Source organism: Thamnophis sirtalis, unplaced genomic scaffold (assembly GCF_051295495.1).
Source record: "Thamnophis sirtalis isolate CommonGarterSnake01/CBP01778 unplaced genomic scaffold, rThaSir2_p1.2 scaffold_6, whole genome shotgun sequence".
NCBI classification, from domain to species: domain Eukaryota; kingdom Metazoa; phylum Chordata; class Lepidosauria; order Squamata; family Natricidae; genus Thamnophis; species Thamnophis sirtalis.
The window spans coordinates 78,022,521-78,047,545 of NW_028261386.1; the positions used below are offsets into that span (position 1 = coordinate 78,022,521).

The following is a 25,025-nucleotide window of genomic DNA, read 5'->3' on the forward strand; positions in this document are numbered from 1 at the left end:
TACAGGTAGATTGTAATAACCTCCTAGTATTTTGAACTCAGCTCCTCTTCCTGGTTATCTGCTCCTGACATTACCATCACAGCAGAATTCACTGTTCCTTCCACTTTCCCCCTCATCTTCAAATGTCTCCCTGCACCTTGGAGCAAACTCACTTGGGTGCCTTTATGACACCCCACTCCCACCCCCATAGTCCATAAAACTAAAGTGAACAATAAGTGAAGGAGTGACTTACAACTAGTGGTATGCAGGAGCCAGCTTGTACCAGCTTGAGAAAATAGAATTGAGACGCAAGACTTAATGCATGGTGCAGGGGAAGCGGCAGAGAAGGCTACTAAACATTTATCAACATGCCAGTCCTCACAACCCATTATGTTCCTTGTCAACATTTAGCAAGTTTTACAAAATCTGATATCCTCTACAGAGCTTAACTCCAGTACATTCGTACATCTTACATTTCTTTTTTCTTTGATAAAGTCTTATTGGAAAAGCAACAGCATATTGCTGTGGTTTTTTTTCTAAGAAAAGAAAATCCATGGATACAACCTGTCATCCTCTACTTTTAGTGGAATTATTTCTCTAAGAAACAGGGATCAACTTCAGATAAATGATTCAGTCATACTCACAATTACTTATCACCCAATTCTTTCCAGTAGGCTGTCAAAAAAAGCATTTATATAATTTTTTACCAATTTGGGAATATTCAAACATATTTGTAAAAGGAAAATTATTATCTCTCATTTTTCCAGGCTGAGTGCCGGCTACCTAATATGAAGATATTTCTTACTTTCATAAGAAATAAAACTCTGAACCAAGTCAAAATTAGCAAAAAAAAAAAGGCTTTGATCTTTGTTTTTACCTTGAAAGCCCTACTGAGAACCTCTTCTCCCCCTTTGCTTCTCAGCAAATTAACGATCACTTGTTTGCCATATTGTTCCTTCAGAAGCATCATATGCCTGTAAAAGCAGGAATAGGTCGCTTTGAGTTCATAAAATAATAGAAGCTACCTAGAATTCTTCTTAAAATACAAATGACCAATGTCAGTTATGGCTTTCTAACCACACAAGGTTTTTTTCTTTCAGAATAGCGACTGAAGAACTTGATTCCTTACTACAGTTTATGTTTTACTCCAAATGAAAAAATGTTCCATATTTTAATAATCAACTATTACTTCTTACACAGAAACATTTTATAATTTTATGAGGGGGCGTACTCATTTCCCTTGTTCATGTCCATGTTTGTATTTATACCTGTTATCTTGAACATGTTTGACAAACTAAATAAAATACAAATAAATTAAATTTAACTGGATTGGTTACTTTCTGGGAGTATAAATAATTGAAATTATACAGGTAAACAAATTGTGATTAGTTTATCAGAACACCTGGTTTATTATAATAGATTCAGAGCGTTACTTGTTTCGGGGGGAGGCGGAAAGTCAAGGTACCTTAAGACTATCTTGAGTATTAAGATGCTTCTCTCAGCCATAAAACTACAATTTTATTTTATTTTTCCAATTTTACTAGAAAACGGGTTCTTTTCTTCACTTGGTATCCAAGACTGTTTCAAATATTTCAGGAAATGTTAAGGCATCTATCAGTGCAAATTGCTCAGGAATCAGTACAGTAATGATGCTGCATGAAATTAACCTGATTCAATGATTTTGGAAAACAATTCTTTTGTTTGCCACTGTTAGCACCCCACAGACTAGGTTCAACCTGAGTTCCATCAGAGCCAGCAGGAGTCTTCCTCCTGCAGGCTTTGCAGCTGTCACCTCACTTTTTTAATTGCTTTCTCCTTAAGCAATTATGGATTTCTAAAACGGTGAGGGCATTTAATCTTACCAAATAATGACTCTGTCGGAGTTTTCATAAGAGTGCCAGCCATAACTCCGGGAAAATCACACAAATCTTCATAATCCATCAGAATAGGATGGACTGTTTTCAAATATTACCCATAATGGCACTTGCAGTATAAAAAAGCTATTCCTACTCTTAAACTTCAAAAGAAAAACATTTGACAAGAGCAATGAGATGTTAACTCCCATTTCAGATTATTCTCCATCTAGATAAAATAAATCCATCTACAATATGTCCTGTCCTAAGATTTGGCTGAACAATCATATAATTTTCTTCATTGTACAGTTCTGAGTAGTTCAATATCCAAACAACTCAGCATTAGTGGTGAAGTCTCATCAAACTATAGTTCTAGGGGCTATCAGCATCCCTTACTAGGTACTTCTATTCAAATACTCCAACTGATGGAAAATCTATAGACGGGAACTGAGATTTCCACTGTATAGTCTCTGTCCAAATTTTCCCCTTAAGAGTGCAGCTATGTCTCTTGTGAATTAAAAAAGTGTCAACAACATGATATTCTCCTAAACAAAGGTTACTCCTTCCCATCTGTTATGGGTAACAGAATGCCACCCTGTTAGTTTGGAGCTACATGATTTTTAAAAAGGTTGTTTTAAAAAAAATAATTATAATGCCGTATGTTTATATTTTGTTTATTTGCTTTATATATGCCAATCAGGAGCTCAATGGAACATGCACAGCGCTCTTTCCTCCCATTTTCTCCCACAACAATAATTTAGTGAGGTAGATTTGGCTAAGAAAGAGCAAATGCCCAAAGGTACCAGGGAATCTGAAGGCACCCAAAATATTGACAGCTTTGTTCAAAAATATACACCTATCTTTCAACATGTCTTCTTTTTCAGATGCAGTCCTAAATGACGGATGGAAATATTCATGCAAAAGAGCAAAATGGATTTGAAAACCAAAAGACATGGCTCCATGCAAAGATTCTGAAGCATCCTACAATAAAAGCTGTAATATCAAATTCTAGGCTTCATGTTATCAGCAATACTGCAATTATTAAACCTACTTATCAAAAGCAGGAGCATTTGCCTCCAGGCCTCTGGTAAGCTTCAGATGATGGGAACCAACCTAAGAAGATAACAATAAAAAGAATAGGAAGTGATACTTTTAACAGGAATCACTAGATGTCTCCCTTCTTCATTTAGAGAAAAGGGTTTCTTTATTATAGCCTAGCAACCATCTTGGTATCCACAAATGATGCCATAGAACATAGAAGGCAGATGTTATTAGAAAATGGGGATGACAAAAAATAATGATATGCAATTAATTAATCTGCCCCAAAACTTATTTCCAATGTTTTTCAATTTCCTTGTAAACTTAAAATTGCTTGCCTCACTAATATATTTTAATTTTTTTATTATACTAAATTAATTAACAAAAATATGATTGCATTTACAATATGACCACTTATAAAGGTAACTAACGTACTCATTTCTGTATTCCTGAATCCCAAACTCAAATATGCACATGTATAAATCCATTCCATGTGAAGGACTATATCACTAATACAGTCCCTCCAAAAAGGATGGCAACTTGTGTTCTATTTAGAGTTTAAGGCCAGAAATGTTGACATGCCAAATGTAAAGGAGACTTTCAGTATAGCAGTAAATTTTACTTTAGATATTCATGATTTATGCTAATTACCTGCAATCCAGGTTGCTCCCAGAATAATGGAACTGAACCTCTGATTTGAACAAAGGAAGAAACATCCATGTCCAAATAAATAGTCTGAAAAGATTAAAAAATAGCATATATTTAGATTAATGTAATTAATTACAAGTAGTGCTCATTTAACATCTGCTGGTTTAGCAACCGGTTTAAATTAGGATGGGTGTCCACTGAATGAGATTACTTACAAGCGATTTTTGTAGTTGTGGCTGTTACACGTCTCCATGATCTTGTGATTGTGATTTGGGTGCTCATCTTGCAATTACAACATTGCAGTATCCCACTGTCATGTGATCTCTATTTGCAACCTACACTACTATCTTCCAACAAAGTTAATAGTGAAACTGGAAGGAGGTAGTATATGGTGATCATATGATGGTAGGATGTTGTAACCGTGATTTGCCTACAATAGCAACTGGGAACTCTCGAAACTGCTATCTTAAGTCAGAGTGGTCATGTGCTGTCATGCCTGCATCACTTAGTGACAGAGTTCCTGGTTTTAATTACCATTAGTAAGAGAAGGGTGCCTATATTAAATTGTTTTAAACACTGACTAGAAGTCAATTTATCTAAATTTTAAGATATTTTTAAATTCACAAAATAACAATAAAATTAAAATTAATATAGCACTACTATAAGCAGCTTAAAATGTTGAGAAAACTTAGAAAATGTATTATTTAAAAACATTTTAAAAACACATTTGGCTCTAACCAATACACCATGTTCAGAGCTTCAGTTCTATTTATGCAGTAATAACATGCACTCATTTCATACAAAAAATATTTTGTTTATAAATTATAGAATACAAAAAATGAGAGCCAGCCTATAGGTGTATCATATTTTCAAGATATCATCTTTATATTTGGCTTCTGTTAAATGTATACTTGGTATCTAATGACAATCTGTATAGAACTTTCCCTTTGAGATAGCAGCCAGAACTGTGTAGTCTGTTTTAGGTATGATTGTGCCATAAAATTAAATAAATACATCATGCTATAATTTCTTTCCTAATAATCCTAGTCATATTTTGCCTTTTTTTACACAACTTTTTCAGTCTATTCAACACAATCTGAAACTACCTTTTCTAAAAAGATAATATGATTTTTGTCTAATGCGTAATACTTTACATCACTTTATGCTGGACTATATTATTTATTAGTTCATTCAATTTGTAGGTTCTCCCATCTCAATAAAATCCAGAAGAAAATAAAAACACAATAATACAAAAATTAAGGAATATGGCAGCCAATAATAAGTCATACATCACAGCTGCTAAACTAATAAAGAAACAAGTCCCTGCATATACCCAGGCCCAGGACTGATCTTTAATTACGTAATCAATTAAGACTAAACAACCTTAATTGAGAAATTAGTCATTCTATGTCCCATTTTCTAAGTAGGATCAGAAATGGTTAGTGGCTGTTTGGGAACCATCAAAAATCTCAGGGCTTTTAGGTAAGATACAGAAGTCAAGCAAATGTCCCAGAAGGCAGCAATATCAAGTTATTTCCATATGATTGCTAAACAAATCATATTCCATATGATTCCCAAACTGATTTGAAGAAAATGATTACCAGTATTTTTATGCAACTAACTCCTGCTGGTGCTAATACTGGTATCAAGGATATTTTTAATGAGGAATTAAGCTGTGTGGGATGCAATTTTTAATTTAATTCCTGCTGCAAAATTCCTTCTCCCTACTTTTCACTCTGCATGCTACTTTGTTCAGGTACCCAGTACCACCACTTCTTTGGATTCTGTTTTTGTAGCAAATGAGCTAAAAGATCAACAGCTGACTTCAGTTTAAAAAGCGAAGAGACTTCAAATTGTTTTGTTTTTCTTTGCTAATGCAATGAGTCATCAGGGGAGAGAGGGGGGGTAGGGATGGAGCGGGGAGGGGGTAGGGAGGGAGGGATGAGTCACAGCAAAACTGAATACTAAAAGAGTAGCTCCAAGACCATTTATTCATAGAAGAGCTTTCAGGAAATAAAACTAATTGTTTATTTTCTTCTTTAAACTGGAGGAAACCCTGCAGTGTAAATGGGTCAGGATAGCTACAATCCTGGGGTATAATTAATTTATGAATGAGCAGAGCCAATATGACACAGTGAACTATTTTTTTCCACTGTATTAGAAACAGTCAAGTTATTGCTTCATTGGTAATTATCTACTAGTCTAATAGCAAAGCAAAATCATTTTCTTTTCAGCCCTAATATTTTATGTTCCAGCCCGTTCTTAAGTTTAATACCATTTTTATATACATATTATTATAAAGAAGTGCTAATGTTAAGTAGCTGATTCTCAATGGCTTGTTATCACCTCAAATCTGTTACTAAGGATACAGGTAGTCCTCAAGTTACGACAGCAATTGGGACTGGGATTTTCATTTCTAAGCAATGTGGTTGTAAAATATAATGCCACATGACAACATCACTTAGCAACAGCAACTCTGGCAGTCTCGGTTGCTGTCATAACCAAAAGGCCACCCAGGTCAGGATCAAACATGATCATCGCTTCTGACTTACTGACAGCTTCCCCATTGACTATGCATGGGTGAAGCTGGTAGGCGATATCGGAATTTGTAATAATATGACCACAGGGACACCATATATGACAGAACTTCTAGAGCAAGTCATAAGTACCATTTGTCCAATGCCCAACATATTTTATGGAAGTCAAAGCTATTCCTATGATCTGTGACTGCTTATGCAGTTAAGATATAATGGAAGAGATTTCATCCAATACCTACAAATGAGATTCTCTGAAGGAAATAGCAATAGCAATTAGACTTCTATACCGCTTCATAGTGTTTTTACAGCCTTCTCTAAGCAGTTCACAGAGTCAGCATATTGCCCCCAACAATCTGGGGCCCCATTTTACCCATCTTGGAAGGATGGAAGTCTGAGTCAAATGGAGGGATACCAATAGTTTTGGCTAGGGCTGTGTATTAGAAGGAACAAAAAGTCAAGAGAAATTCTGAAAACCCCATGCTTCTCTTCTGTCCCTTGCTGCTTTAGAAAATACCTTATTTCACACTTAATTATTTAGTGACATGGATCTTCTCCTGCCACTTACCTGCTCCGTCTCAACAAAGTTAGAAACATGACCATCATCATTGACTCCTCGTATGTGAAACCGGGCACCAGCTCGCTCACAACTAATCCGGGAGATGAGGCAGGCTTTTGCCTTCTTGTGAGAGGCGTAAAGAGTACGAATGTCCACCACACCACAAATCACTTTTAGTAGCCAGTCTGAACAGTTCACCTGATAGTGTTTAAAAGGGACATGCAATAGCTGGTTCCTGTAAGCAGGACATAAAGAAAGATCATGTATGTGCAACACACATATGTGTACATTTTATGTTTATAACTGTATTTCTATAGCCAAATCTAGATCTCTCTCTTTAGCAGTTTTAATATGTTTTCCCTGTGCAGTTTATAAATTTTTAAAACCCCAGTACATAAGGTAACAAATGATTTCCTAACCAGGCCAAAAAAAAAACCCAGCATCGCAGGTAAACAGAGATAGCTAGTAAGTCACAAAAGGAAGGAAGTTTAACTGCATGATTTTAAAGTGTTGGTTATGACCTGAACTTTAAATAAGTGTTTGTTGTTCACTGTTTCCCTGCAATAAAAACTGAGAATAAAATATTTTATTTACTTATTAGTTACCTGCTTACCTATCACCCAGAAGCTATAGTTATTCTCTTTAAAATCTCCCCAATAACTTTTTCAGGTAAGCTGAGCTATGGAAGAGAGAATTTCCAAGACTGAGCGGGGACTGGAACCTGGTTCTCACCACTGTTAAGTTAGAACCATTAAACTACATCGTATTATCTCATGAATGCCACAAAAACTACCTATACTGTGCAGTAAATCTGTGTAACATGACCCATACAGCTGAATTTAGGACCTACTTAGTGTTCCTTCATCACAAATGGTAGGAAATCTAACACAAGTATTTGGGTGCTTCTGATCAATAGTTAACTGCTGGTATGTATTCAGTTTGGCACAATTGCTATATTAATGTACTAGCTGAATACCGGTGCTCCGCTACAAAACTATGTGATCGGGCTTGATAAATCGACACTTACAACTTGAAAATTAATGAGTAGTTATGATCGGCCTCTCCTCTCCCCTTCTCTCCTCAGGCTTCTCCCACAGAGGTCTCTCCTATCTTATCCTCTTCTCTCCCTCAGGCTCCTCTCCAACTCCCAGCCCGCAGGCCGGATGAGTCCTGCACTGGCCATGCCCAAGTGGCAGTTGGAACAAAGTTATTTTCAAATTGGGAGGGGGAATAGAATGTCTAACTCCTTAGCATCATATATTATTATTAATATATGATGCTAAGATCATTATTAATGATCTGCTGATCTTTTCAAAAAATCCATTCTTACTAAGCACCTAGAAGCCAAATGGAACATACGAGCTAAATTTCAAGTTTTTAGGCTTTATGGTTCTGGAGATTTCGTGATGTCGCATGAATGGCATTTCGCTTTTATATATATAGATTTATTCTACAACTGTTCACATCACTATTTAAAACAAAATGTATGGTGAAATAATGCAATAGATTTAACAGTCATGCATGTATGATTAAACCTGTATATTGCTTCTATATGAATATACATTTATATGTTTTTATTGAAAACGATTGATCATTCAGCAAAATTAATTTATTCATTAGTTTTATATAGAAAGAAGGGCACAGCACTCTCAGAAAGGAGATTCCACCAACCTGTGTCCTAATGAGTCCTACTGTTTTTTCTTAATGCAGTCAGTGGAGACAATATAACCACATATTTCAACCTCTCTGGTTTAAATCAATGAAACTTAGCATGGGGTGCAATATACTTGTGATAACCAAGTCAAGGAAAATTGTCTCTATTAACCATGTTCAAAATATATTTAAACCTGCTATTCAATATGTGGAATTGTAAGGATCTAAGAAGAGCCTGCATGAATCAGATAATAACAATTATCTGATGGACATCATAACATCCTGATGCATCAACTCAACTCTAAGAGACCCACCCAAACATCTTAAATCAAGGTTCCCAAGTTTGGTACAAACCAGAAAAATGAATTTCCAGTTTGATAGCTATCATCATCTTTCTTCTGGGCTCGGATAGTGAGATCAAAGTTTGATCCTGAATTTGGCCAAGAAAAATAGAAGACCCCAGAATTCAGAAGTTTCTTCAAGGCAGAAGCACGATCTTCTTCCTTAGTTTCTTCTTGGAGGGCACAAAATTCAGTTGTTGTGATCTTGTAAACTTCGGTATCAAGGATTTTTCCCACTGATGTACAGCCTGTCACAAGAACCAGGAAATGCAAAGTGGAGTTGCCTGCAAAATGACATGTTATAGTATGGTTATATATGTATTTAATTGCTTATGATGCTCTAGGTTTTATCTACAAAGGCAGTCTATATTACATTCTTCCATTATATTTATCAGAACAACACAATGGGTCTTTCTTAGGCTGGTAATCAGGGGCTAAATTTAGGATATTTATATGTCTGGAAGTTTCTATAGGTATGAGAGAATTAAAGGCATAATTAAATTTCTAAATCTTTGGAAGTAGAACATTTATCTGTAACCATAGATATAGTAGATTCTGTCTATTCTAATAGCTGGACATTTCAAGGAGGATTGGAAATAAAGCTGAACCAGAATCTTCATGATATGGTATCATAATAAAATGTAACTTAAAAAATATGTTCAAGACAGCTATTGAAGCCAAAATAAAAAGTATTTTGGACAACTAAAAAAAATATAGAAAATAGTTTTGTGCAAGTCTCTCTAATGGAACCATTTTCCAACCTGGTAACTCTCAATGAAAATGTTAATGTTTAGTCACCATATTTCCCATTTTATTTGATACCCTGAGAAGAATTCTGAAGTCCCAAGATCAGGATACTATTGTGGAAAATAAACCAAGTCCTCCCTTCACATGTTCTTCCTTCTGGAATTTAAAAGCAGATTAAAATAGGCTGCAAAGATCAAAGTGCAAGAGGAAATGAAAAGATATTAATCAGGTAAACATTCCTCTTTGTCTGAAACGTAACTTTAAATCTCTTTTATCAAATGGGAGGGATAGAAGGTTTCTCCCTCTCCCCAAATGTTTACCATGTCCAATCAATAACCAGCAGAGACCCCTACTTCCTAGAAGGATGCTTTCACATGTTTTCCTATGTAAGAGTTTATTGGTAGTTCTCAACTTATCACCGTAATTGAAGCCAGAATTACCATCGTAATTTATACCAGTTTTTAATCAAGTCACTATGTAACCGAGTCTTTTTTGCTGCAATAGTTAAGTGAATGTCTATAAGAGGACAAAATCAGGATGAAGAATGTGCTATGCAGGGTTGCCAGATACATGCTTATATTGCTTAAAACAGTGACAAATAAAGCAGACATTACATCATTGTTCTTGAGGCTGCCAATGGCTTCTTTGTCTCACATTCTGAAATGAGAGTTGTAGTCTTCATTAACTATGAGCCATAATTAATAAAACCTGCCAGATAAAAATAATGCTTCTGGCAGCTGGCTCTTGGCTAAGAAGGGAGGTTCTTGAGCATTGCCATATTTTATGTGCAGAGCTTTTCAAAGAAACATTGGTGGACTAACATGGACAAAAATACAGATTTCTTCAGCATTGCATTAAAATGCTAAGAAAAAGGGTTGCCTTCTTTTTATCAAGGCATGATGGTGCCTCTGACTATAAAGCTGCGTGTTTCATAATTCCTGGTCAAAGAGTGTTCCTTTAACTGCTTGCTGAGTTTTCATCTATTTTCTATATCATCTCACTAACAGAAACAAAACATGCACATTTGAGAGCTTATCAAAACAAAGTATACGTGAAGAAATCTTTAAGCTAATAGTCATATTACAGCAGTGAGACCACCACTGTGGTGATTTCCCTCCAATTTATTCCCGCTAAAGCAGTAGGTTACAAAAATAAAAGCAGTAACTTTGGTGAAACAAATCTTATTTTCAAATTTGTATTAGAACACATGGTAAGATGAATGTTTAAAAAACTGAAATAATTATTCCATACTGTACCGGTAGTCCTTGACCACAACTGAGCCCCCAAATTTCTATTGCTAAGCATGGTAGTTGTTAAGTTAGATTTGTCCCATTTTATAGCAGTTGTTAAGCAAATCAGCGCAGTTGTTAAGGGATTCATGAGGTCATTCAGCGAATCTGGGTTCCCCAATGATTTTGTTTCTCAGAAGGTTGGCTGGGAAGATCACAAAAGGTTATCACATGACCCCAGAACAGTGCAACTGTCTTAAATGCATGCCTGGTGGCAAGTGCAAATTTTGATCACATAATCATGGGGATGCTGCAATTGTCGTAAGTGTGAAAAACAGTCATAAGTCAACTTTTTTCACTGCTGTTCTAAGTGAATGTTCACTAAATGAATGGTTGTAAGTCGAGGACTACCTGTAACCATTTCTCTTTAACCTAACAAAGAACAACACTGACATTTTCATTAGCAATAATGAATCAATGAATAATATTGATGGTTCTTTTTTATCTGATTATTATTGCATAATATTAAATGATTACATACCAGATTTTAACTGCAGCTCGCCTAAGCATCCATAAGCATCCATAAGCTTCTCATATTGCCCTTTAATTTCTTCTTTTTCTTCAAATGCTGAGGAAATCACACAGTAAAAGTCATCAATTCTTGCTTTCTTGCAATCACTCTATGGCAATGTAATAAGCCAACTAAAAGCAGCGTGTTTCTTAGGGCTATGCAAATAAATAGAAGGGATGCTTGGATTGTGACATCAGGGAAGTCAAAAACACTCTTTGCTTTGCTGACTGTTCTGGATTTGCACATACCAGTTCAGATGACTGGGGAAGAACTGGTCATGCTCAACTTTCAGCATTTCAAGGAGTGGCATATAGCTTTTGATATTAAAACAACAAAAATTCTTTCAAGTGAAGCTTATGATTGGTTGGTTGGTTATTTATTTATTGGCTGGCTGACTAGCCATCTGGCCTTGCCTGTGTACCTGTGAGCCAATTTTGATTCCTTGCCTGGACAAGTCTCTGCATTTTTCTTGGGAACATTTTCAGAAGTGGTTTGCCATTGTCTTTTCCCTAACACCGAGAGAGAATGACTGTCCCAAATTCATCCAACTGGCTCCAGGCCTTAAGGATGGACTAGAAATCATAGTCTCCTGATTTCTAACCTGGTTGTTTTAATTATTACATCAAAATGGTTCTTATTTATTTATTACTGATACTTATACGCCGACCAATTTCCCAAATTATATAGAAATAAAAGAAAAAAGAAAAAGATGCAAAGCACATTATATAGAAATTAACGTTCCATAATATGTTATATCAGCCAAAATGTATTAACCCTAACTTTGTGAACTAAGCCATTTGCTACCTAGGCTGCATCAAATATACCACTAGGACATAATTAAATAAATCATATTAAGTCATAGTAAATTCAGTCTTAAAGTAGCCATCACCTGAAGTTATTTTTGTAGTATAGCTAAAATTTGGGAATTCAAAGACTGCAGAGTAATTGTGGACAGAGAGAAGAGGATGGAATCTACTGTATTTCCCTGAAAATAAAACAGAATCTTATTTTCTTTGACTCCCGAAATAAGTACTTGGCCTTATTTTCGGGGAGGTCTTATTATTTTTGAGGTCCAGAAGGCGGTGAGCGTGGTCACCTCATGCTATGTTGCAATATTTTTGGGGAGGGCTTATTTTCAGGGGAGGGGTTATTTTAGCGCATGTGTGCAAAAGCCCAATTGTGCTTATTATCCCGGAGGTCTTATTTTCAGGGAAATAGGGTAGTGGGAGAATGAAACTAGTGCACAAAAATATTGAAAATAGTAAGTGGCCTTAACAGAGAAAAGAACCATAAATAGAAAGATTAATTTGGTTGAAATTTAATTAATCAACATTTCCAGGTGTGAAATTCTACTAGTTGAATTGCTGAATGTTAGTCATAAATAATAAAATCAGGGAGTAACGCTCAAGAGGCAATAATTGCATTAAAGGATATAAAAAGTTAAATGTTAACTCCCTTGACTTAAACTCAATTCCAGGAGACTATGAGGACAATAAAATAGACTTGTTTTGTCCAAAGTTTTTTGGGGGGATATTTTTCTAATTTTCTAGAGTATTTTTATGGCACTTGGATTTCCTGAGACACCCATCAAAGTATCAAGCAGATGACTCTTTTATTTGTTAAAAGATTATTGTTCTCCTAACAGTGAGAACAATTAACCAGTGGAATGGTTTGCCTTCAGAAGTTGTGGGTGGTCCATCACTGGAGGTCTTTAAGAAGATACTGGATAGCCATTGTCTGAAATGGTATAGGATCTTCTGCTTGAGCAGGGAGTTAGACTGAAAGACCTCCAAGGTCCCTTCCAACTCTGTTATTCTGTTATTTTGTTAATTTCTGCCAATTGCTTAGTTATTTTAAGTGTTACCTGGGATCAGTAGGAAGATATACTAGCTATAGACCTAATAAAGAGCTAATGCTAGTGAACCCCTATTTTGAAGTGTGGGGAAAAAGAGTCTGTAATTGACAAAAGTCCACTATATATAAAAGTGGAATATTGTGACTTAATGTCATTTTTTGGAATGACACAAATGATATCATTAGCATGATGATCTCATAATGTAGATAACATCACACAGTTTCTTTAATTACATTTTTACATGGTGGAAATTTGTTCTGTTGCATCCATTGTACCATGGTCCAGTAAATTGAGCCTTCGCTATAATGAATTTACCCTAGTTCTTAAAAATTCTGCAAAACACATTGAGTAGCAAGGAATTTTCTGTAAACTAGGATTTTCTTGGTAATATGAAGCTAACAGAATAAATTGTTTAATTCTCTGCAAGGTTTCATATTTGTGAAAGTGCACTCAGCAGACATGCACTGACATCACACAATCAAGATATTTAATTCTTTATTAGACAAAGGAATTACTGTAGCCACAGGCCACAGTGGAACTATACAAATAAAGTGAATAACATGACATTCAGAAATGTATAAGAAGTTTAAGAATGTAAGTAATTTTCTAACTTTGCCATTTCACAATTCATGGAGAAAAGAGATTCAGAGTCCAAGTTCATTCTCCTAGTCTGCATTAGCAAACAGAAATATATTTAAAACAACGTGAACACTGATTGCAGAAAGAAAAGTATATCCTACCAACAAGACAAAAACCAAAATTTAAATAACGGACGAGTAAATGCAAACTACATTTTAAACAAAGCAAAATTAATATGATTACAGTTAAGGAACAAAAGCTTGATGCTCATGAATGCACTGGTTATAACAATAGTTCCAGAGGTAGTAAATTACTATCAGTAGTAAGCAGTGGTGTGTTCGGGATCCCGTTGCAACTGGTACGGTCTTCCACATGAACGCACATAGTGTGCGTGCGCACGCATCCCACCCTCATGCCTCCGTGAGGCTCCGCAACATTCCAGCTGCTCAGCGGAGCGTTGCGCAAGCGCTGTACATGCCGTGTGAGGAAGCGCCAAAGAGTTTAAAGACAGGTAAGAACGGGCAGGTGGATGGGTGGGCCCTCTGGAGCACCATACCGGAACGGTACCTGGTGCCCTGGGCAGGCACTGGTACACCTGTACCAGGCGTACTGCCTGCAACCCACCACTGGTAGTAAGGGGAAAGGACTAAGTCAGAAGAAATTTCTTATAGGAAGCTACATGGAATTCTCAAGAACATCTGCTTCCCAGGCAAGGAATGCACAACTCTAGGTCTGAACCAAGCTTCCCTGAAGAGAGAGGTTTCTTTTTGCATGTGGCTAAAAGGCAGATTTTGAACAAGGTTGAAATTTTTTTTATCTTTTGAGTTAATTCTCCAAGAGGAAGGAGAAGCAGTCAGCTAAGTATTGGCTCTAATCGAGCCTGAATCTCTGAAAAAATGTTGCAATTAAAAAAAAAACACCACATTTTATGGAAATGACTGACAGACCTTGACTTCAGGCATCAGTTCATATTAGGAAATAAGTAACAAATAGAGGTAGAAATATGGCATAAAGTATTTTTTTTTAAAAATATATGTATTTATCATAATTTCTTCATACCTTGGAGCAAAGCACCAGTCAAGGTGGAAGTTCCTGTTTATCTAGTAAGTCAAAAATATATTTTTGTGCTGTAAATTAATTCTATAACAATATTTTCACGTAATTTTTGCTTTTTAATATGATGTGACAACACATGCTATAGTTAAAAGTCCTGCCCAAGGAGAGCTGGAATTTCCTTCTCTGTTAAGTTGAGGATGACAAATTACACCTCACTACAGTGGTATGATACAGGACTGTAATTGTAAAGTTACTTCATGTTAGCAAAGAAAGGCTAGGATTAGATCTCTAAATTAGACTTCAACTCTCTGCATTAGCTCATTTTTGAATAGATACTCATAGAACTATATTATTGAAGTTTAAATCCTCTTAAAACTTTCAAGATGAAACAAGCTGCACCAATGTCTAGATATCGAGAGATGCTTTTTAAGATTTCTAAACAATTATAGTACACTAAACTCCAGTAGATCAAGAAGGCAATAATAATGAAGCAGAACAGGGGTGTCCACAGGATGTGGGATAGAGTCAAAATAGTGGCCATAGCAACAAAGATTGAAGTCCTACCTCACCATATCAGAGAGTGATGCCTGCCCCACCCCTCTGTGTGTACAAAGGGAGTGGGATTTTGAACTTGCTGCTTTCATTTACTTTTTTGATAAGCACTCTTTCCTTCCACAGACACACAGCTGTAAATCAAGATGGGAGTGTAATTCTTCAGGGACTCCAGAGTAAAGCAGGATGGATTCAAGAAAGGGGAGAGAAGGACAAAGAAAAAAAAGTATTTTAAGGCACATATCGAGTCCCAGTTTGCTGGGAACCCATGCAAGAGCATTTAGTGTGGTGCATCCATGTGGTTGTTGTGAGCGTTGGAGACTGGAATAAATAGGCTTTCAATCTAACACAGCTTATCAGTTTTTAAAATGTAATCGGTTTTAAAATATGAATAATATGTGCTTTGTTGATAAAATAAATAGATCATCAATGTCTTTCTTATGCATTATCAGTGTAAAAGTTATGCATGCCAAGTTTTGTATATGACATTTTGCGAAAGGCAATACATATGAAAATCTGGTGGTGTTGCTTTGCATGGTTGCATTACTTTCTGTTTTGGCCTATAGACCAAAGCTGTAGAGTTAGTGATGGGAGAATTATCTAGCACCTGGCTTTAAGTGGGCCTCTTGGAGCTTCAATTGCTTTTTTTATTGACCTCATTTTCAATAACAATAATCAGTTGAATCAAAGAGGATGGCATGAAGGAGTGACAATAAGGTATTGAACATTTACAGAATCTCTCATATTGTTTCTAGGAAGCATAATGCAAATGAATTTCTGAAGACAAGCTGCCACTTGTTATATTAAATTCACACCTAACTAACCATATCATTTTATCAATTGTGTAATTAATAAAATGTATGACAGCAAGGAAGAACTCATGCTATTAAGAAATGTGGATGCCTCAAGCTACCAATACTGTCTGTCCTGAAGCACTGGTTATTTAATTTTGTCCGGTAATGTTGACTGTTTATTCTCCATGAAAGAATACAAGTAAGATTTCCTGAACTGGTGCAAAGTTACCTATGTGCCACTGTTGAAACTGGAGGAAAAAATATATTCTTGTTCATTCTTGAAAGGTCTTGAGCCCTTCCCCCTGTAATAAGATATGATCGCAATCATGACTTACATGGTATTGAAAAGGAGATGGCCCACAACTATTGGCAATCAACTACTGCCCAAAAATATACCAGACAGAACCTCCCAAATCAGTGATGATTGAATCAAGAATCAATTAAGATTCTGGTAATAATGGAAATTATATCCCAAAAATGCTTTTTCAAGAGGCAACTGAACTTTCTTATTTTTATTTGAAGACTTTTTGAGAAGCGAAAAGTCTTCAAAGAAAAACAAGAAAGTCCAGTTGCCTCTTGAAAAAAGCACCCTTTCTGTGGATAACCTCCATAGAAAAATAAAAATTATATTTTCATATCCTACTGTAATGAAAGCAATGAAAAAAATGGGACTATGATTAAGTAATGACAACAGGAAAATTAACAGCGAAGACACTAATGGGGTGGATAAATTTTGTCTTTTAGAATTGACTATTAAGAGTTCAGAAACAACAGCCAAGAAATATCCCACAATTAATTTACAAAAAGAAAGAAATATGCAACAGATCAGCACTTGGTAGAGAAACAATGAAGGCCTTGCATAAACAAGTCAAATGCACACCTATAACATTACAATAGATTATACATGCAGTGCAACACTAGGTGGATGTGAAAATTGGACTTCTGCAATTGGACTGCTTACTACTACTTTTGAAAGTTGGTATAGATAGAATGCCTACTACTACTTTTGAAAGTTGGTATTGGAGAGGATGTTTAGAGTACCATGGACAACCAAGGAAACAAAACCAACCCCCCCCCCAAAAAAAACCCTCAAACACTAGTTTTCGTAGAATTGTGCAAAGGCCTGCAGTTCCCTTGAGACAGTGGTGTATTAACCATTAAGCAAACTAAGGACATACTAAGAGCACCAGGCCCAAGGGGCACCACAAAGTTGTGAGGTGGGGGGGCACCAAGATTTGTCAGCGCTTAGGGTACCAGTGAGCCTTAATCTGCCACCGCCTTGAGAAGCTGGGAAAAATGGAAGGAAGGCGACCAGCATCAAGGCAAGCACCACTCAAGAGATGGAAAAGGCCAGGTTGAACAGAGCATGCTGGAAGAAGCCCATCCATTGCTAAGAGCAGGCTCTGATTTGACTAATCGATCAATCAACCAACCAAATCCTTCTGTCACGGTTGGCTGTCTTGGAAACTGGAAAGCAGACAGGGTGGCCCATTGGCCTGAAAGACCTCGCCTCCTTCCTTCAAAGTTTGCCAGCCAAAGCAACTGTAGGATGGTTGCGTCCAGAGTACTACGCGGGCAAACACGTACACACTCACCCACCACCACCATCCTTGGTGCGAGGCACTTACTGAGGGTGGCTGTCGTGCCGGCTTCCAGCAGCAGGCAATCCGGGCGGCCCCGCGCCTCCAGTAGGGCGCTGGGAGTGGGCTCATGCTTCCACAGCAGCCTCAGCCCTTTGCTCAGCGCCATGGAGGCTTTTGCCCATCAGGTGGAAGGGGGGGAACCAAAGCAGCCGGGTTACAAATTGCTCTGGAGCAGCGGCTCCCGCTTCGAGGTTTTATCTCCCGCTCCAAAATAAAAATTAAATTAAATTAAAAACCACACAAAAATTAACTTTCCCCAAAAAGCCGGCTCCAGGGGCGCACCGCCGCCTCAACTGGTAGAAGTGGGAAGGAGTCAGACGCTTTTCAACTTGATCCAAAACCAAAAGTTGGGAAGGAGAAGAGACGGGGATTAACCCCGAACAAAAAAAAGAAAGGCTCGCCGACCGTCTCCTCTTCTGCCCCGCTTTTCGTGGGGACTGGCGAGAGCCCTTGGTGGCCACAGCGGCGCCTTTTGCCAGGCCAGATTCCAGCTGATCGGTGTCTTCGCAGACGCTAGTCTGGCTCTCCTAGTCCCCAAGCTCGGCCGGGAGGGCCGGAGGAGGAAAGGAATGGAGGTTCCTTCGGCGGGAGGGGGCTTGGAAAGGCTCCCCCCTTTCCCGCAAGTTCTTGCACAATTTCCGGAGTTTCTGGTTCCTTGTAGGAAAACTGCTCGCTCTCTGCCGCGACCGGCCAGGGCGGAGACCTCGTTTTGCTCCCCACCCCACCCCTGTACAGTAGAAACTTTCTGGAAGACTTCGAGATGTGGTCACCGCCTCTTTTCGCCTCCTCGGGGGACAGGTGAGCGCCCTCCCTCAGGGGGCGGTGAGGTTAAGCTCCCGGTTCCCACCCCCAAGGAAAGGCGGAGGCAGTGCTTCTCGTGGGGCACCCGAGACAGAAAGGCCGCCCAGCAGTGATGTGGGGAAGAGGAAGAAAAGAAGGGAGGCAGCAGCTGGATTGGCCTCGGCCGGAATGTTTACTTTTTTCCCCTCCCTCTTGCGCCGTTTCCAAAAGCCTTTTGTAAGTAATTGTTGGATAACGGCTGTTTTATATGTAGGTGATGGAAAAGTTCCTTCTATGATGTCGACTAGAAAGATTGTGGAGTTGGATGGGAAAAGGCTGCACAGAAACTGCAGCCTTCCCCGGAAACACGTGGCATGTTTCAAATGTTAACAAGATTGAACTGGAGGAACTTTTTTTTTTACCACCAAGTGCAAAAAGTCCTTTGGGAACAGTTATTAGAAAGGAGGATAATTAGTTATTACAAATAACTACACATAAATAATTATTAGAAATGAGGTTGCTTTCCTGGTGCACACTTGTGCATGAAAGAGACATTTCCAAATCATTGGGTGTAATGTTCTTTTGTTCAAATTTACAATTTGAGCCCTCTCACAGAAAAATAAAATATCCTAGGAAATATTGAAAGGGCAGAATAGTTCTCTGGATGTGAAAAAGTAAGAAACGTGTTTTAAAAGACAGAATAGCTGCCTGCAGCTTCCTGCCCATCCCCCTTTGTCAATGAACTATTAAAGCCTGAGCTAGTCCACTTTACATAATAAAAAGAGTTCTTCCCTTCAGCTCCAGATTGATGGGATTAAGGCATTACCCAACTCACCATTTGGCATCTGAGAACTCAACCAAACCTGGATTCAAAACGCAGCCTAGAGAGTTGCCCCTGCATGGGCCCATGGGAGTCTGATAACCAATTAGAACACAAGCTCAAGATCAAAGGCCAGAGGGGGATAAAACCAGGGATTCAGCTTCTCTTCCTCCCTTGCCTTCCCTTCTCTTCTCTTCTCCTCTCCACCAACATTGAAGCATGTGATCACCTTCTCTGTTCAGGACTCAAGCCATGTGGTCCTGTCCACCAATAAACCATCTTTCCAAGCAGCCTCCATGTCTCCAGTGTCTTTTTTCCCCACTTGGAGCCGAACCCAGAAGAACATTTCTTCCAACACAATCAAATTGGATTTTTACTTCTCCTTTGCACAATTTTGACAATACAGCAAAGTACACAAGCTAATGTTGCCTCTGATGGAGGATAAAAAGTGCCCGCAGTTAAGGTCAATTTACATACTTTTGCAGTTGTTGGATGACGCCTGGTTGGGTTCTAATGGTTGAAATTGATTGATTGATGTTCCTTAGGTGAGAAATAATGAAGATATTTTTTTTATTCCTTAATGGGTGTTTTAATTGCGGGAATGAAGCAGCGATCAGAGAATTCTGTGGCAAGAGAACAGAAGGAGGAAATAAAGAAGTTGGTCATTTAAATTTGGAGACAGTTTGATGTAATGGTTAAGGCACCAGGCTAGAAGTCAGAAGATGGTGAGTTCTAGGCATAAAGCCAACTGGGTGACCTTGAACAAATCACTCTCTTTCTCTCTTGCTAGCCTTAGGACAAGAGCAAATTACTTCTGAAAAACCTTGCCAAGAAAACTGCTGGGACAAGTTCAGGCAGTTGCCAGGAATCAACTTTGACTTGAAAGCACACAGGTGCACTTACATATCATGGTGGGATTCAAAAATTTTTGGTGCCGGTTTTGTGGGCATGGCTTGGTGGGCATGGTATGGCTTGGTGGGTGTGACAGGGGAAGGATACTGTAAAATCTGATCAGCTGGGAGACAGAATAGATGAGGACGAGGCCAGGGGGTATTTACTGGTTTTCCGAACTACTCAAAATTTTCCCTACTGGTTCTCCAGAACTGGTCAGAACCTGCTGAATACCACCTCTGACACATACACACCCACTCAAGATAACAGCCAGTTAAGGGGAAGCCTTAGACATTATTCTGTGATCTTGAAAAACAAGCAGAATTAGATCTGGTCAGTATGGATGAGAAATCACCAGGAAATACTGGGGAGGACAAAATAGCATGGAAATTTGGGGGGGGGGGGCGATCCGAGAAGAAGACAATATCATCCTCTTCCATATTGTTACCGAGAAAACTGCATAGATATGCCCATGATGTCACTTGGCATTGAGGTTGACTCCAAGGAGTTTTCACTTTTTTTAGTCAAGATAGCTGTGAGTTTATTTATTTCACAACTCCCATTACCACTGCCTTATTAAGGCTCCTTTGCCTCACTTGTTTAATTGGAACACCAATATTATATCTTGGAAACTCTGCCTTCAGAAAATCTCTGCTTCAGGTCTGCTGTCTTGATCTCAAGGGAACAAACTGGTCCAGCAGGCACATGAGCATTTCTTAACACCCCAGAGCTGAATTTCTGTTGCTTTTCAGTAGTTGTGTTTGCTCTGTATTTTGAGTAGCTTTTGAACACTACTGGTAGTCATAAACAATACAGTACCACTATTCTTTTTGCTGCATAATTACTGAATGTAAAAAAAGACAAACTAGTCTTGAGTTTAGCTGTACAAACCATTCAGTATGTATGTATTGCTGTCTCACACATGATATGCATTAGTAAGCCTACACAATACATTGACGTTTCAGCACGATAAAACAAAGCAGAATTGAAGCTACTGTAATTGAGGTTAACGTAGATGAAATATTTAGTTACAGCTACAAGGCAGGGTCAGCTGTTTGTAGCATTCCTTTTTTTATGCATGCCTAAGGACCCACTGACTCTAACAGGATTAACTGTAAATCTTGGAAACTGGCAGCGCTGATTTTGAGGGCAATAACCTTAGTGTTATGCTTTAATTGTACCAGAATATCCTGCTGACAGAGTACCCCACAGGTGTGTCCTAACACATCAAAATGAAGAATATTTCACTGTCATTCACAGGAATTAATTCTTCCATTCTATTCTGCCCTGCGACTTGGAGTGCTGTAGCTGTTTTGGACATCACTGTTCAAACAGGACAGTGACAAATTAAAACAAGATAGTAGGGTGATGGACAGAGAGAAATATGTTGGGGCAACTCACCCTTGGTAGTCTTGATGTCATGTTGATTTTTCATATCATGGACATGGGAATTGGGGTCCTCTCTTAGAAATGTACTTTAAGTGTGGCACTGTTGTGACCTAGGTGTGGTGTAATGGCTGTAGTTATTTGGGAGATTCTGGTGCTCTTCATAGATGCTCCTGAGCTGGGCACTGCATTACCCCTGCCGCCGCCTCCTCCTCCTCCACCGTGCTTTTGAGGAGCCATGGGGCCTTTTTTTCCTGCTCCTGCTCCTGCCCCTCCCCTGCCTTCCTACTGACTCCCGCGGCCTCATGGCTCCTCAAAAGCACAGTGGAGGAGGAGGGGGCAGGGGTAATGCGGTGCCCAGCTCAGGTGCTCCAAGCGGAGGGGGAGGGAGGTGGTACCGCTGCTGCCATGGGCGGGGGCGCCAGTGAGAGCTTTGGCAGCTTCACCTCAGCCGCAGCGCCGGGCGGCAAAATTTTTAATCAAGAACACACCGCCCCCACCCCGTCAATGGTGTCCCGCTTAACCAATTTTAAAATCTGGTCACTTTATTCATACCGTACGTGAAGAATCGCTTAACAAAAACAGACTCACCAGGGCAGATGTGAATTTTTGTCTTATAAAATATTATTTTTAGCAGCAGCTGTTTTAGAATTTAGGTGCTTTCACTAAAAAACTATGTATAAATGAGTAAATTATATCATATTTATTTAGGCAGCCAAAATTACCAAGTCAAACAAACTTTGCTCCAGATTGCAAGTTTTGTAATAAATGGCAAGACATGTCCTTTCTACCATATATACTACACTGATGGAAAGGTTTTGCAGAATGTTATCAATATCTGTAACTCCTTATATGAAGTTTTCTATAAAAACACAAAATCGATGTTAGAAATATAAATCTATTTGTATTATCTTTTTTAGGATCATGTTTGTATATTTCACAGTATTAAATATAATAGGCAGTTGTATAAACAATTGTAGAAAGCAATGTAAAAATTGTATAGTTAAGAACAGACATCATTGAACTCAATAGGACTTCTCCACAAACATCAGATATTGATATATAATGGAAATTTACTGGATTTTGTTCCTGATTATTCTGACTCTACTAGCAGACTACTGAGGCTACTTCCCCTTTTTCAAATGGGTACTTATGTAAAATAATGCAGAGAAAGGTCCATAGATTTCAATCAGTAATATATTGAGAAGCTATGTGTCTGCAGATTTTTCTTGATAAGGGTATCTTTGTGTCCTGTCTTTGCCTGAGATAGGATCTTAATGGGCTTTTAGTGCTTTTATCTGTTATCCTTCCATTAAATAAATGTCTAGTAAAGTAAATAGTCTAGAGGCTATACAGAATTTCTTTGTCTTTGTTCCCCTAACGGCTGTTTTCCAATCTGAATGCTCAGAGTTGAGAAAAAAAAGATAGGCAGCCGGCTTGCTCAATAATGCAGCATGATAACAAAAGGAATGTACTATAACACCATGATAAGCAAAAGCTGATGCAAGTGACACTATTATACCATGGGATTAGGGAGGAGGTGAAGAGAGAGGGAAATATTCTTCCACAAAGAATCCCTGCGGGCTTTGTATTAACCATATACTGATTCTTAGCCATTGTGTTATTGTAAAACTAATGAGCAATTCATTTTATAGAAACCAAAGCATGTAGTTTTCCATGCTAGTACTCTACACTTGCATGAAAACTTAAAACATTTTTTTTGTTGTGGATGTTCTTTTGTGATGTCTGGAGGCTTTGGGAGTTTGGCTGGGGACTGAATCCTGGTAAGACAGTGGCTATGGGCTATGCTTATCTCTATCTGGGGATGTGCCATCTTTGGTCTTGGATTGGATTGCACTACCCCAGATGGACCCAGTGCTCAATCTGGGAGTCCTGCTAAACTCGTGACTCCTGCTCAAGGAGCAGGTAGCAGTCATGGTTAGGAAGGCCTTTGCTCAATTTGTGCTGTGTACCAGTTGCATTCCTTCCTAGATCAGGAGGCCCTTCTCTCAGTCACTCGTGCCCTAGTCATCTCCGACATGAACTATTGCAATGCACTCTAGTTGGAGATAGCCTAAGAGTAAGCTTCAGCTGGTGCATAATGTGGGTCTGCATGTTTGATGAGCTTCAAGGACTGTGCATGTGACACGTCTGCTATGTAAGTTGCATTGAGTACTGATTTGCTTCTGGGTCCTATTCAAGGTGTAGGCTATCACTTTTAAAGCTCTTCATGGCATCGGGTTTGATTACCTGAGGAACTACCTTGTCCCAATTACATCAGCCTGTTCCACATGGTAGAAGGTATGGCAGGAAGGATATGTAGCCTATTGGTTTAAATATTTTTAACTGGATGTTCTAGGAAGAGAGCCTTCTCTGCTACTGCCTCCACCCTATGGAATATCTTGTCTCAAAAGGTTAGGTTGGCCCCCACATTTTGGTCTTCTCCCCATTGGCATGGGAATTGAAGAGTAGCACACAAACCCTGGGAATGATTGTTGTCTGAGGGCACTTCCTCCGACTTTTTACTTTTTAAACTGTTTTTACTCTGTGCCTCTATTCTAGTTGTGCTTTTATGTCTCTTCTACATGGCTTCTATGGGAACATTTTAAATTGGCCAGAGCCACTTGGATAGTGAAATGGGTGGTGTCTAAATTTGATGATAAATAATAAGATATTACTAGAACATTTCATTAGTACTTTATTATTTGTGCTGAGTTAGCATATGCCAGGGAGGGTCTTTTTTTTTTGAAGAATATAAGATGCTGTTTCTTTTCAGAAATCAAGAAAGAGTAAGGCAAAAAATGTTCAAAATAGGTTTAATTTAAAATTCAGTATGAGTGCATGTCTATGTATCTCCCTTTTTATGACTGTGTAATCCTTTTATGGGGTACAATCAGGGAAACTGGATAGAGCTATACACACACAATGTGACAATATGAAGAGCACGTTCAGTATTCCATCTGAATTAAAAGAAGAAATCTGTTTTGAATACAGTAAAACTAACAGAGGCTGTATCTATCATGTGGTAGGGACTACCTTTAAAATGTGACTCATTCTGGTGGTAAGAAAATGCTTCCTTTGCTGGAATTCTTAAACAATATAGATCCTCATGTTTACAAGGTTAAAAGTGAGCATCAGGAAAATGATTCAGACATATTCATACAACCAGTTTAAATTAATAACTCATTACAACTAGAACGTAAGACACAGCACTCTATGTAGAGGCAGAGTAGAAATATAGCATTTGTTAGCGTTTTTCAACCACTACTATATACATATCATAGTGATATTCAGAACAATCTGGGGAAGGAGAGAACAAATGTGAAAAACTTTTCTAAACCTACTGTATGCATGGGGAATAGAGGACGGAACAGGTTAAGTAATGTTTACTAAAGAACATAGAGGCAGGCTAGTTTGTGGGTCATTAGTAAGGTGAGCAGACATCCCGATTTTGACGGGACAGTCATGATTTCTAACAATTTGTCCTGTGTCCTGGGGCGTTTTAAAAAAAGTCCCG

The 25,025-nt window shown here is 38.3% G+C and overlaps 1 protein-coding gene and 1 long non-coding RNA gene across 2 annotated transcripts in view; one reads left to right on the plus strand and one right to left on the minus strand.

The window, feature by feature from the left end:
- SYNJ2 (synaptojanin 2) overlaps nt 1-18,387 on the minus strand; it is a 58,624-nt gene extending 40,237 nt beyond the window's left edge. Inside the window, exons 1-7 of the mRNA XM_014057555.2 lie at nt 17,617-18,387; nt 11,123-11,209; nt 8,619-8,889; nt 6,621-6,846; nt 3,522-3,605; nt 2,884-2,945; nt 857-953 (exon numbers count right to left, since the gene is read on the minus strand). Of these exons, the coding sequence (XP_013913030.2) occupies nt 857-953; nt 2,884-2,945; nt 3,522-3,605; nt 6,621-6,846; nt 8,619-8,889; nt 11,123-11,209; nt 17,617-17,737 (948 nt within the window). The 5' untranslated portion in view covers nt 17,738-18,387. The remainder of the gene's footprint in view (nt 1-856; nt 954-2,883; nt 2,946-3,521; nt 3,606-6,620; nt 6,847-8,618; nt 8,890-11,122; nt 11,210-17,616) is intronic.
- Nucleotides 18,349-19,522, plus strand: LOC148045046 (uncharacterized). Its single transcript, XR_015697017.1, has 2 exons — nt 18,349-18,648; nt 19,210-19,522. It is a non-coding gene; the product is annotated as an uncharacterized LOC148045046 (long non-coding RNA).
- The last annotated feature ends 5,503 nt before the right edge of the window (nt 19,523-25,025 follow it).